At 48.2% G+C, this 13,462-nt stretch overlaps 1 protein-coding gene across 2 annotated transcripts in view; it reads left to right on the forward strand.

The window, feature by feature from the left end:
• Window positions 1-13,462, forward strand: part of LOC139410405 (THADA armadillo repeat containing) — a 104,073-nt gene that overhangs the window by 4,233 nt on the left and 86,378 nt on the right. Inside the window, exons 4-21 of one of the 2 annotated variants that reach the window (XM_071155797.1) lie at window positions 785-918; window positions 1,208-1,362; window positions 1,452-1,484; window positions 1,603-1,651; window positions 1,894-2,087; window positions 2,350-2,444; window positions 2,601-2,824; window positions 2,981-3,699; window positions 4,396-4,547; window positions 5,628-5,783; window positions 5,958-6,065; window positions 6,220-6,343; window positions 6,557-6,705; window positions 7,013-7,244; window positions 7,668-7,803; window positions 7,898-8,034; window positions 8,178-8,330; window positions 8,653-8,813. In XM_071155797.1, coding sequence (XP_071011898.1) covers window positions 785-918; window positions 1,208-1,362; window positions 1,452-1,484; window positions 1,603-1,651; window positions 1,894-2,087; window positions 2,350-2,444; window positions 2,601-2,824; window positions 2,981-3,699; window positions 4,396-4,547; window positions 5,628-5,783; window positions 5,958-6,065; window positions 6,220-6,343; window positions 6,557-6,705; window positions 7,013-7,244; window positions 7,668-7,803; window positions 7,898-8,034; window positions 8,178-8,330; window positions 8,653-8,813 — 3,111 coding nt within the window. Of the gene's footprint in view, window positions 1-784; window positions 919-1,207; window positions 1,363-1,451; window positions 1,485-1,602; window positions 1,708-1,893; window positions 2,088-2,349; window positions 2,445-2,600; window positions 2,825-2,980; window positions 3,700-4,395; window positions 4,548-5,627; window positions 5,784-5,957; window positions 6,066-6,219; window positions 6,344-6,556; window positions 6,706-7,012; window positions 7,245-7,667; window positions 7,804-7,897; window positions 8,035-8,177; window positions 8,331-8,652; window positions 8,814-13,462 lie in introns of both variants that reach the window. The other variant, XM_071155798.1, reaches the window with a different exon arrangement.

A 13,462-nucleotide genomic window follows, 5' to 3' on the forward strand; every position in this document is an offset into this window, starting at 1 on the left:
GTCGGTGATCAGGCCAACCACTCAGCAAACCTAATGATGGTGTTGGAGTTGTGCACTGCCACGCAGTCGTGGGTGAACAGGTGGGGACTAAGCATGCACCCCTGTGTTGAGTGTCAGTGTGGCAGGTGTGTTGTGGCCTACCCTCACCACCTGAGGGCTTCCCGTCAGGATGTCCAGGATCCAGTTGCATTGGGAGGTGTTTAGTCTCAAGGTCCTGAGTTTAGCGATGAACTTGGAGGGCACTATGGTGTTGAACACTGAGCTATAGTCTATGAACAGCATTCACACATAGGTGTTCCTCTTGTCCAGGTGGGAGAGGGCAGTGTGGAGCGGAATAGAGATTGCGTCGTCTGTGGATCTGTTGGGGCGGTATTTCTTTATTTTCCAAGCTATAGCACATAATATTTTACACGCAGCTGCTTTTTAAAGGGCCAAATAGTTTGGTCTGCTTTGTTTTCATTTTTGCCATGAAAAAAATATTGTAATAGTAGTATCATCACAGGCCTAGTCACACCTCTGGTAGTCTGTGGGTTGGGTTGACATAAACAGGCAGAGATGTGAGAACTGGCTCAGAAGCAGGTCAACTCGACCTGCACTGCAACAGAGAAGACGCCAATATTGAGATGAGCCTGTCAACCACAAGTCCTACATGACACAGACCATTAGGCCTACAATACTGTCATCCAATTAACTCCTGCACATGTGTTTTCATCTCTGCATGTTTGTCCACCCCTCCCCGGTTCTCCTGGCTTGTCTAATCATGTCAGTGTGTCTCTCTCTCCAGGCAGGATCTCAGTTGGAGCTGCTGAGTGAGGAGGAAACTTCCCGTGGGCCTCTCCTCCAGGCCTGTCTGCACACCATGGCCCTCATCTACACCTCCCTGCTGGCCAAGAACCCCCTCCGTAGGGCCAGCGCCAGGTACACCTCCTCTCCTCAGCACATCTTCCTCTCCCTCAGTCTCTGGAGAGCTACAGGGTGTGCAGGCTTTTGTTCCAGCCCAGCACAACCGATTCAACTGCTGATCAACACCTTAATGAGTTGAACAGGTGTGTTAGTGCTGGGTTGGAAGTGGGACAAAAGCCCACATATCCAGGACCAAGTGTTGTGAACACGGTTCTACTCTTTTATTTTTAAAGAAGACTAGCAAACAAGGTATAGAATCGCTACAGTAACGTAAACACTGAATCTACTTGTTCTCCCTTGGCAGTGCCCTGAGCTCTGTACCGGACTGGCTGCAGGAGCAGACTGTCATCTGTCTGTCCGCGTGCCTGTCGGAGAGTCTGTCCACTGTGGGCTCAGACCACAGCTCATACTCGCACCTAATAGACTCTATCACAGCTTGTCTAGATGCCTTCCCTCTCGGTACGTATGGAATCCCCTCGTTTAGACTGTCTCTTGTGTTTGGTATAATTTGAATAAGATACGTGTTTTAATGCTCTATTGCCTTTCAGGTGAGAGGTGTATACACAGGCTGCTAGCAGAGGGTGAGTGCTGGATCAGTTTTAGGTTTATATCAAGCCTGCTCAGGACGGTGAGCTCAAACACAGAAACGTAGTTCGTTGACGTCTTTGGATAATATGCCTCTCCTTCTGTTCTCCCCAGTGTTACCGTTCCTCCATAAGGCCTTGAGTGAATACCTCAAACTCAACAGGTAAGACCGGCTGTGCTGCTAAATCCCACAGGACGGCAGGCCTGCCTTCCAGACCGGTACGAAAACACCTGGTTCAACTAATAAAGGACTTCATTCGTTGATTAGTTAAATTAGCTGTGTTAGTGCTGGGCTTACACCAAAACCTGCACCCCCCCCCCCCCCCCCCCCCCCCCCCCACACACATGTAGCGCATGCCCTCTGACTGACTGATGTGTGCTTGTCGCCCCCTGCTGTCTCCTCAGTGGTCTAGCAGGTCGCCATGTGGTCCAGGCCCAGCTCATGCACTCGTGTCTGGCTGCGGTGAAGGCCTCCATGCTGGTGGTGCAGAGGTCCCAGGAGCTCATCAGCGCCGCCCTACAGGCAGTTCATCCTCACTGCACCCTGCAGCTCACCCTCAGTGGCCTACTGGACTGCTACACACACATCCTCACAGATGGTGAGGACCGTGTTACACTAGGGGTTTATTCACAAGGAACCAAACGGAAGCCAACAGAACGAAACAAGGAGGGACCTACCTGAATTTTTCCAATAAACTCTCGTTTTCGTTGCAAAACGTTTTGCAACTGTTTGCTGTGGCTTGGTCTGAATGAATACAGCCCTCGTTACTCAACATCAGCTCATAAAGTCTGGGCACTGAGCATCCAACTCTTTCCATATCTCATTATCTCCCCTCTCTCGTCTGTTCCCACCCCCACCAGAGAACTTCCTGCAGGCGGTGCAGAGCACGGCTGGCATGGCAGTGGTCCTGCTGACCCGGTCTGTCATGGGGAGTGGAGATAGAGTGGCCGCAGTGGTGAGTGACCCCTATACCCGAAACACTCACAAGTACCCTGAATTAATTCTTTTGGGTTGTTCATTTATACTAGTAATGGCCATGATGTTGAATGATGGAACTTTTTGTCTGTCTATTTCTGTATGTTTTTCTGTCACTGTCCATCTGCCTGTCCAGGTGGCAGGTCTCCTGCAAGGTTCAGAGCAGAGTGGTGAGTGCGCCCCCGTGTGGCTGACACAGAGCTGTACGGGGCTGTATGACAGTGGCCGTCCCGCGGGGGTGTCCCTCTACCTGTGTCATGGGGCCCTGGCTATGCTAAACTGGAGAGGGGCAACCCAGGGGCCACAGAGGGAACAGCTGCTGCTGCTGGTTCCTCACACACTACTGGCGCTGGACACCAGGTTAGACACACACATGCACGCAGACACGCCGCACAGACACACACGTATGCAAACATACTCACACTTGTGCGATTGCTAACACCCAAATGGTTGTCATTTTGGTTGACTATTGTTCTGTCTGTCTCTGTGTGTGTGTGTGTGTGTGTGTGTTTGTAGTGTAAAGGAGTCCAGCACAGCCATGGTGGTAGCTCGCGTGCTGACCCTGTGGAGCGGAGCCGCCTTGGAAAGCCTGCAGGGTGGGCTGTCGTCTCCCCCAGGCCTGCTTCACGACTCCCTCCGCGGGGGCTCAGAGCTCCAGGGGCACCTGCTGGAGCACGTCTACACCCACTGGGAGCACCCCTTGGATGGGGTCCGCCACCAGACCCGCGCCCTCTTCAAGAACCTCCTCCTCCTGCACCAGCACAGCAGCCCTCTAGCCTTTTCTGACCCCTACAGGGACCCATACTTTACCCAGCTAACCCACAACCTGCTGGGCCTGGAGTGGCACCAGAGAGGGAAGTATGGCTCTCTGGCCTGCCTGGTGGAGCTCCTAGGGGCAGGGTACCTGTTGGCTCTGGACCCCCAGCTGCCCTCACGTCTCCTGGGCTTGATGGGGGACCAGACCCTGGCACCTTACGCTAGCGACCTGCTAGAGAGGCTGTTTGTCAGTCACAAGGCCCAGCTGGTTGAGGAAGGTGGCACAGGGGGCACAGAGGCGGGCATGGAGAGGTGGCACCAGACCTGGGTGACCCCATTGCTTCAGGTGCTGTGTAGAGCCAGGCTGGACCAGACCACATATATCCTGGACTATTTCCTTCCCAAGCTGCTGCGCTGTTCCCCCTCCAGTCTGGCCCACATGGTACAGGCCCTACAGGTCACCCCACCCTGCAGCGCAGGTAGATATAAATGTACACATGCACGCATACCAGGGGTCGTGTTAATGCAGGATTCTGTGTTTTTCACTCAGAAAGGGAAAGATATATGTTGCCCTTCTTTTTTATAAACGCAAATATAAAATGTTTCTTATTGTAAATTCTGTTTGGCTTCAGTCAGAGTTCACTCCCCATCATAAATGTAGAAGGACTAATTTCCTGCTTCAGTTGCACTTCTCCACAGAGATGAAATATATTAGCTCTCATCACGTGTAGGATACTTTTCTATGCTACTTTTCTCCGGTGTAGTTTTTCTTGGGTAGCAAGTTAAAATGCAGGTAAATTCAACCAAAACATCAGGAAATGCAGCTGGCTAAATTCTTTCTATGATAAACATAAAAAATATGATGGCCATGAATCGTTTTTGCAAAAAATAAATACCTTGCTTTTTCATCGTAAGTACATTTGTGTGGCTGCTAGCCAAATAGCTTTGCACTTCTGTTGTCATCTGATGAAAACGATATTCTGCCGAATGTGTTGCGCTTAATGTATTTTGTGTGAAGGAAAACTATAGACGCACACCCCTTATTACTCTATTTAAGCCAAAAAATAGTTTATAACAAAGATTATTCTGTTGATCTGTGTTTTGAAAATGCACACATCCCTATATATACAAAATGTTGAAACATTAATATAATTTTTGTCATGGTGTATGTTTAGGACCTCCGGGCAGTAGGGGTGCTTTGGGTGCTCTGATGACGTGTCTGCGTGCAGCACGTGCCCAGGGGGTGGTCCAGTCAGAGGAGGGGCTGTGGGGGGGACTTGTACCCCTCTTTCTGCTCCGTCAGGCTCTTGTTCACAAACACGACCAGGTGAGGAGAGAGCTGTGTGTGTGTATATGCATGCATGCATGCACACATACATGCATGCATGCATTCAGTTGAAGTCGGAAGTTTACATACACTTAGGTTGGAGTCATTAAAACTAGTTTTTCAACCACTCCACAAATTTCTTGTAAACAAAATATAGTTTTGGCAAGTCAGTTAGGACATATACTTTGCATGACACAAGTAATTTTTCCAACAATTGTTTACAGTGTGTCAGAAGTTTGCATACACAAAGTTGACTGTGCCTTTAAACAGCTTGGAAAATTCAGTTCCTCTTTGCTTGACATCATGGGAAAATCAAAAGAAATCAGCCCAAGACCTCAGAAAAACCTCCAAGTCTGGTTCATCCTTGGGAGCAATATGCCTGAAGGTACCACATTCATCTGTACAAACAATAGTGTGCAAGTATAAACACCATGGGACTATGCATCTATATCCACAGTTAAACTAGTTATCCACATAACTTGAAAGGCCGCTCAGCAAGGAAGAAGCCACTGCTCCAAAACCACCATAAAAAAGCCAGACTACGGTTTGCAACTGCACATGGGGACACATATCATACTTTTTGGAGAAATTTCCTCTGGTCGGATGAAACAAAAATAGAACTGTTTGGCCATAACGACCATCGTTACATTACGTGGTACCTTCAGGCACTGAGTTTGAAGGTCGTCCTTGAAATACATTAACAAGTACAGCTCCAATAGGCTAATTTACATCATTTGAGTCAATCAGAAGCTTCTAAAGCCATGACATAATTTTCTGGAATTTTCCAAGCTGTTTAAAGGCACAGTCAACTTAGTCTATGTAAACTTCTGACCCACTAGAATTGTGATACAGGGAATTATAACAATTGTTAACAATTAAACAATTGTTGGAAAAACTACTTGTCATGCACAAAGTAGATGTCCTAACCGACTTGCCAAAACTATAGTTTAACAAGAAATTACACACACACACACTTAGTTTGAGTCATTAAAACTTGTTTATGTAAACTTCTGACTTCAACTATATATACGTACATATACACTGTGTGTGTGCTAATAACGTCATTCTTTGTCTTCTCAGGTGCGAATGGACGCTCTTGGGTTATTGTGCGAGAGTCATCGTCGCACAGAGGTTCTGACCTCGCAGGAAATGGAGCTGCTTCATCACTTCCTGCCCTCCAGTCTAAACAGCCAATCACCAGGAGTCAGGCAGCTGACTGTCAGCCTGCTCAAAAAGGTCACACTGCTTTTTAATCCAGTATTGTGTTATACATTAATGGGCATTGCAGAGACCCAGATTGAGATTACGCATGCTCCTGGACTAAAGCACTTTCAATGAATTGCCTATTGAACGTCCTTTTTAGTCTAGGTGTAGACTGACAAGTAGATATCTATTGATTTGTGTGTGTAGCTGCTGTGCAGAGTGAAGGATAGTGGTCAGTCACTGCAGAGGAGGCTGGTCCAGGAGAGAGACCAGGGACAGAAGGACAGAGACCAACACATCCTGGACACGTACAAGGTACGCTATGATCACGGGTTGAGTTATATAGGGCTCAATGATCTGTACCATGTATCCTCAGTGGGGAAGACACTGATGGCAATGTTTGGGGAGATGGGAGGGAGAGTTTCAACCTAAAATCCTCTGTATACAACGTGTGTGAATGTGTGCTCAGGAGTTCCTGTGCTGGCTGTGTGAGAGCCTGTTCGGTGTGCTTCTCCCCGGGGCCTCCTTCTCCACCTGCCTGACAGCCCTCCACCTGCTGTGCCAGCTGGCCCACCTCTTCACCTTCAACACTGGTACTGTACACACACACACACTTTACATCATCTTCATCATCAATTACTTCTCCATCATTATCATTCTTATCACTGTAATCATACACCGCTCTCTCTCTGTCGCGCGCTCTCTCTGTCGCGCGCTCTCTCTGTCGCGCGCTCTCTCTGTCGCGCGCTCTCTCTGTCGCGCGCTCTCTCTCTGTCGCGCTCTCTCTCTCTCTCTGTCTCTCTCAGGGTCTGATGATGTGTTTGCTCTGGGAGAGGTGGTGACCCCTGCACAAGCGCAGAATGTCCTCTACTGCGTCGCCAGCAACTTCCTGGAGGTCAAGCAGCTGGCCTCCGCGTTGCTACGGCAACTCCCTCCGTCTGCCGTGGGGCTGCAGGTCAGTGAGACGAGCTTCGATGGTTCCATAGACCTGCCCTTGGTCACTCTATGTGCAGAGTTGTGCACTCTACGCTATATCTCACTTTAGGTACACACAACACATACACCTTCACACTGCAGTGTGGTTAGTGGGACATTAACCTGTACCTCTAAACTCAAGTCTGGATTGAAACTTAGAGATGGTTTAATCAAAGAGTTGGCCGACTGGAGATCTTGAATGTGTGTGTCAGATTTTAAGTTGTGGTGTACTTATGGCTGCTTTATCCATTACCCCCCCCCCCCCCCCCCCCCCCCCCCCCATATAGGAGCCAGGCAGGATGCAGACTCTGCTCCAGGCAGCTTTGGACCTCAGCACCAGCACCAAGCCTTTTGACAGTGTCACGGCTGCCCACCTCTTCAACCTTTTCCTCCGCCAGCCTGCCCTGCCCCAGGCCCTGTTGCTCTGTGCCCAGGAGCAGGGCCTCTCCTTCCAGCCTCCTGCTCTAACCCAGCCCCAGGCTTTTGAGGCCCTCACCCTTGAGACGAACACTCTGGCAGGTAATGCTGATATTGATTTGGTTTCTCTTCTTAAAATCAAAGCACTTTACATTGTATGGGGTTGCATTGAAGTTATTTTAACTGCACCGGCTGTTATATTCCTCATCTCACAGATATGGCTCTGTGCTTGTGTAGCCAATGTGAAATGGCTAGCTAGTTAGCACTGGCGCGCGCTAGTGGCGTTTCAATCGGTGACGTCACTTGCTCTGAGACCTTGAAGTAGTGGTTCCCCTTGCTCTGCAAGGGCCCCGGCTTTTGTGTAGCGATGGGTACCGGTGCTTCGAGGGTCACTATTGACGTGTGCAGAGCGTCCCTGGTTCGCGCCCAGGGCGAGGGGACGGACGTAAAGTCTGTACTGTTACACTTGCAGTAATTGGTATGACCATGCTATACTGTGGTGTGATTGTGTGTGTTTTGTTTCAGTGGTGCAGTACTTGTTGCTGTGTCTGAAGGCTGAGGTGGTGAAGGCAGAGTCGTCTCTCCTGCTGGCGGCAGCCTCCTACCCTCTCTACGGCCGAGCCCACTGTATCACTGCTGCCTTACAGCAACTCAACACCGGGTGAGGACACACGCGTGCGCACACACACACTCTTGTCTTAGTCAGTCTGTGTGTATTGTTTATCTTGTTTGTTGCCGTGCGTTTGTGTGTCCAGGTGTCTGACTCTGACAGGCCAGTGGAGGAATGTGATGTCAGAGCTCATCACAGTGTCCTATAGGATGTCTGACGTAGTGTCACCTGTCGTCCAGAGCTCCTCCCCCGAAGGCCTCATCCCCATGGATACCGACTCAGGTCAGTACCTCTGGTCTAGATTAGCGAGTGATGATGCCTCATAACTAGTGCCCAGAGTTGGTTTTTGGTAAGGGAAAAACACCTGACCCTGCACAAGGCAGATGGTGTATTAACAGTGTGTGTGTGTGTGTGCCTGTTCTCAGAAACGTCCGCTGGTCTTCAGAGGATCCTGCAGGAGATACAGCCTCGCGACACCAACGACTTTTTCACCAGCGTCAGAGAACTGGACACCGAGCCGTCTGGACAGGAGAACGGACCTGCGGCCCCCACAGACAGACCACAGCATGACAGCACAGGTCAGCAATACACATTTGCACTCACTGAGCTAGGATATATCATGTCAACATGTTGTGCTGCTGTTGTGTCTTTTGTGTTCTATCAGACTCCTCAGACACAGCAGATGAGGGGTGAAACACCGACCCCTGTCAGGACAGAACCGGTACTACAGCCATCTGTGTTTCACCACCCCTCACCTGCTGGGACAGTTCTTATGCACTATTAGTGGATACAACACAGTGAAAATACAATTTTTGTCATTACCCATTCCAGAAAGCTTTTGGGTGGGTCGTGTGCTGTGGTGTCCAGTGGATTTTCAGTGCACATCTGCGTGTGTTGTAGGTGGTAGTGGTGAGGGCTACAGGGTGACCGCTCAGATGGTGTTGGTGTGCTGCTGGAGGAGTATGAAGGAGGTGTCCATGGTGCTGGGTCAGGTGTGTCAGAGCCTCCCCTTACAGACCTCCAGCAAACACTCTGACCAGGGGCTCATCACCGAGGAGCAGGTGAGAGACAGACACACACTTAAACGTGAACTCAATGCCATCTCGTTTACCCGAATATGTAAAGACAGCCTGACACCCAGTGGATACACGCTTGAACAAAATACCAGTAGAACACACAATCCCAGTTAACTGTATGTTGTTGTTTATATCCAGACACATACACGCCAACACACTCCGCTTTTCCCACCATGGATGTGGGCCTGGAGGTCGTGTTTGGGGATGGCAACGCATGTTTACTGTTGTGAAAATCTTCAATTAGCATCCGCCCTCATTAGCGGAACACTTTCATTTTAGGACAACCTGCTGTTTAACGGCCACGATTGCCTCGTTTCCCAACTTTCCTCGCATTCTTTCCAAATCACTTCCACTACCGCCCGACCTGCTCCTGAATAGATAAACGCTAAAAACACGCCGACCCCCCCCCCCCCCCACCCCCTGTTCTCTCTGGCCATATAGCAAAACATCAACAGACAGCCTGCTCAGTGCTCAGACACCCCCTACCTCACTCCCTTACCCCAGGCCAGCACTGTCAAATAGGCTGTAGCGTTTATGTCCGCTTGATCTCATGTTGTCTCTTTTTGGTCTCATCTCCTTCTGTGCTGTGTGCACCTTCCCATTTACACCAGAGATCTGAATATAATGAAGAGATGCTCATGTCTCCGTCCTAACAATGGGAGTCATCCCAAAGGCGGGAATTCAGGCGACGAGCTTAGTTCCAAAACAAGCCCATAGAAACACATTGGGCATATTTCGGACAGATTTTGGCGAGAGAAACTTCTCGCTTTGCTTCTTCCTCTCAGTTTACACACACACACCAAGTCCCTTCCCCTGCCACTCGCGCCAACAAAGTTGAGAGATCACTTCTTCCTCTGTTTACACACACACACCAAGCCCCTGCCACTCACGCCAACAAAGTTGAGAGATCACTTCTTCCTCTCAGTTTACACACACACCAAGCCCCTCCCCCTGCCACTCACGCCAACAAAGTTGAGAGATCACTTCTTCCTCTCTGACGAGCTGTTTCAACTCGCTACTTGCATTTGAGGCTTGGTCCAACAGAGTTGGTCACATGGACCCTGAAACACATTGAGGCATTATTTTACTGTTATAGATGAGAGTATAACCTTTCTAGTGATACACTGTTTGTCTCAACTACTCAAATAGTGCGCAGCGCAGACACTACTAAAACGAGTTTTAATGAACATTGATTCTGGAAAATGAATGCTCAGGTTGACGTCCGCAGCATTGCGGTTCCATCTACCGCTAGCAGCATTTTAGCCAAATACTGTTATGCGTAGTATGTGTTTTATAAATGTGCAGTAAGTATAAAACACATTTATATAAGGATTTGGCACCTCCACACTCTGAGAAAAAATATAGGCCACTTGATTTTGACATCTGAAGTGGACAGATTAGCATGCTGTTCAAACAGTTGGTTCCCACATATGCTGAGCCCTTGTTGGCTGCTTTTCCCTAACTCTGCGGTCCAACTTATCCCAGACCATCTCAGTTGGGTTGAGGTCGGGGATTGTGGAGGCCAGGTCATGTGATGCAGCACTCCACATTGAGTCGTGCATAAGAACAGCCCTTAGCCGTGGTATATTGGCCATATACCACACCCCCTCGTGCCTTATTACTTAAATATACAGTACCAGTCAAAAGTTTGGACACAACTACTCATTCAAGGTTTTTCTTTATTTTTTACTGTTTTCTACATTGTAGAATAATAGTGAAGACATCAAAACGATGAAATAACACATATGGAATCATGTAGTAACCAAAAAAGAGTTAAACAAATCAAAACATATTTTAATTTGAGATTCTTCAAAGTAGCCACCCTTTGCATTGATGACTACTTTGCACACACTTCTCATTCTCTCAACCATCTTCATGAGGTAGTCGCCTGGAATGCATTTCAATTAACAGGTGTGCCTTGTTAACAGTTCATTTGTGGACTTTCTTTCCTTAATGTGTTTGAGACAATCAGTTGTGTTGTGACAGGTAGGGGTGGTATACAGAAGATAGCTCTATTTGGTCAAATACCAAGTCCATATTATGGCAAGAACAGCTCAAATAAGCAAAGAGAAACGACAGTCCATCCATTAGCTTTAAGACATGAAGGTCAGTCGTTATCATTAGTAGGCTTGGTATAGTATCCTTGTATAACCACCCTCGAGCTGTAGGACTAAGAACCCGTCCTGTTTAGTCTTGATGTAGCAGCTTCAGCACGGACAGAGCAATAAACACTAGCTGTGCTGTGGTGCCTTTTTGTTGCAGTAGGGAGGAGAGGGAGACGACATACCGACAGTCACACAGGCACTCGCTGTCAAGAACAGGACGACTCTTGGTGGACCAAGATGTTTTTAGTCAAGGACAGCCGAGAGAGCGAATATTGAATATATTGTTTGAAAAAATCTAGATTTTTAGGATCAATCCAGTTTTCTGTGTTTGTAGAATGGGTCTTGTCTGCACAGACAGAAAGAACCCTGTCTAACCTTCCACAGAGATTGGCACGCTCAGTCAATACTACTGTGTGTGTGTGATACATCTTTCTAACACATGTAGTCAACCTCCCCTGGCCTACGGCAGCGCACTGTTTTGCGTTCCGGTTGCCATGGCGACGTGACAGATGTTTCTGTGCGTGGTCGGCGCCATAGCAACTTAAACATTAGTCACAGTGGCTGGCCGATGGTGTTTAATCCTTCATATTCATGGGACGGCCTGGGCTTCAGATGGTAGACTGAGACCGTCCACAGAGCCAGGACCGTTTAAACCCTGGGGGGCAATCTGGGATACGTCTCCTCCATCTTGGGAGGCCCCCGTAGTCTATAGAGATGTGTGTTCTGTGAGACGGGAGTGGAATGGGACCCTGGTGGCGATGTGACTGCTCGTCTTTCTGTGTGCTTGGTGCCGGTGTGAATCTGAGGTCCTCCGTGGTTTTACAGCTGTAGTGTTTGTTTGTCCTGGCCTGGAATAGATGGACCGTTTGGTCTTCAGTGGAGACACAGCCTCGTTCTCTCTTTTAGCATTTTACTATTGCTGATAACATCTGTTTATTGTGTGGCCCATGTTTCCCCAAACACCTTTTTTAAAATTAGAAACGGGAACAAGGGTAAGGGTCAGGAACAAGGGCAAGGGTAAGGGTGGGTGGGAGTATGGATCATTGCTTTCCTGGAAGTGTTGTGGACAGAGTTGGTGGGATATTATCCACACTAAGACATTGTTTTAAAGCATTGCATATACTCCATCATGCGCATTCATTGAAATGTTTTTATTTTATTTTTTTACCCAACCCAAGAATGACCAACCCAATACAAGAATGTGCCATCAACTCATCTGACCTCATTGCCCCAAACTGTGATCCTACACATTGCCCCAAACTGTGATCCTAGTGCATTACCAACGTAACCACTGCAGTACCAACCCAATGAGTGTCCCATCAGATCTGCTCATTCACAACTCTGAGTCTAGAGTGCAACCTGAGGACAGAGCTGACCTCACTGCAGTAAAACTCTAGTGAAAGCCACTAAGGGAGGGCAGTGACCTAACCGTCGTGCGGTGCTGAGCTAGGCCCTCGCTGTGGCCGAGAGTGGGGCAGCTATTTAAGGTGCAAGGCGTTTTGTGTAATCGTTAAATTTCCACTGGGGTTCCTGGTTGGTGGGGGGGAACTTAATTTAGATGGGACACTTCCTGTTTGCAACGCGCCCATTTCTCAGAAAAGCTAACCTTGTCTCCCAACGTCCTAATTACACAGGGCTGTATCAGTGACCCAAATAGCTGCTTTTTCTCCTGACGACTGGGCAGGCTGCCGGGCCTGGACTGGCGGTGGGTATGAGAGCCTTAAGGAGGGAAAACTGTTGCTGATGCGCTACTGCTACTGTTGTTGATCTGATGCCATTGACTGGAGGGCCCGTGGGGATTATGCAACAGGCTAAGAGAGCAGGGCAATCAAGGAAGTAAGACCATAGAAATACTCAACATTGACATTGGCTGTAATGCTACGTATATTGGTATTGAATTGTTCGGTACGGGATCCTCTGTTCTCACTGTGAAACCCGAATGAATACATAACACTAGGCCTGTAGGCTCTGCCTACACTGCGTTGTATGCTATTGCCTCGTGAGTAAATCTGAGCTGAAAAAAACAACTTTGAAGGCTATTCCGTTAAAACAAGTACAGCCTATGCACACAATGTAATCAAAATTCTAATCTTAACTGGCGGATTTCAAACTGTCCTTGTGTGAGGCGCAGCCCGGGAACTTTGTAGGTGGCGGGGTTCGATTAAACCATCGTTTAAAGTTTGGAAACATTTTGGCTTCACAGTTGATTACAACTGCGATTGACAGAGATTGTGGATAAAAATTTAACAGCATGTTTTCCACTGCTCAACGAGAATAGCCTCTGCAAAGTGCCGTGTGGAGCTTGTTGGCCTCCGTGTGTGGCAAAGCAAGTTAGAATAAAAATTCTGGAATAAAATGTTTTATGATAACTGTAGGCTACAACGAACAAGAACCAACAGTTAGGCTGCTATTTACAAATCTGAATAAAGATATTGTTATTTAACTGTAGGAGAGGAAGAAAGTGCATGCAGACTCAATTTGGCTAGCTAGCGTAGATGGCTATTTTAGCCAATTCACTTCTCCAGGTTT

This window comes from Oncorhynchus clarkii, chromosome 1, assembly GCF_045791955.1.
Source record: "Oncorhynchus clarkii lewisi isolate Uvic-CL-2024 chromosome 1, UVic_Ocla_1.0, whole genome shotgun sequence".
NCBI lineage: Eukaryota > Metazoa > Chordata > Actinopteri > Salmoniformes > Salmonidae > Oncorhynchus > Oncorhynchus clarkii.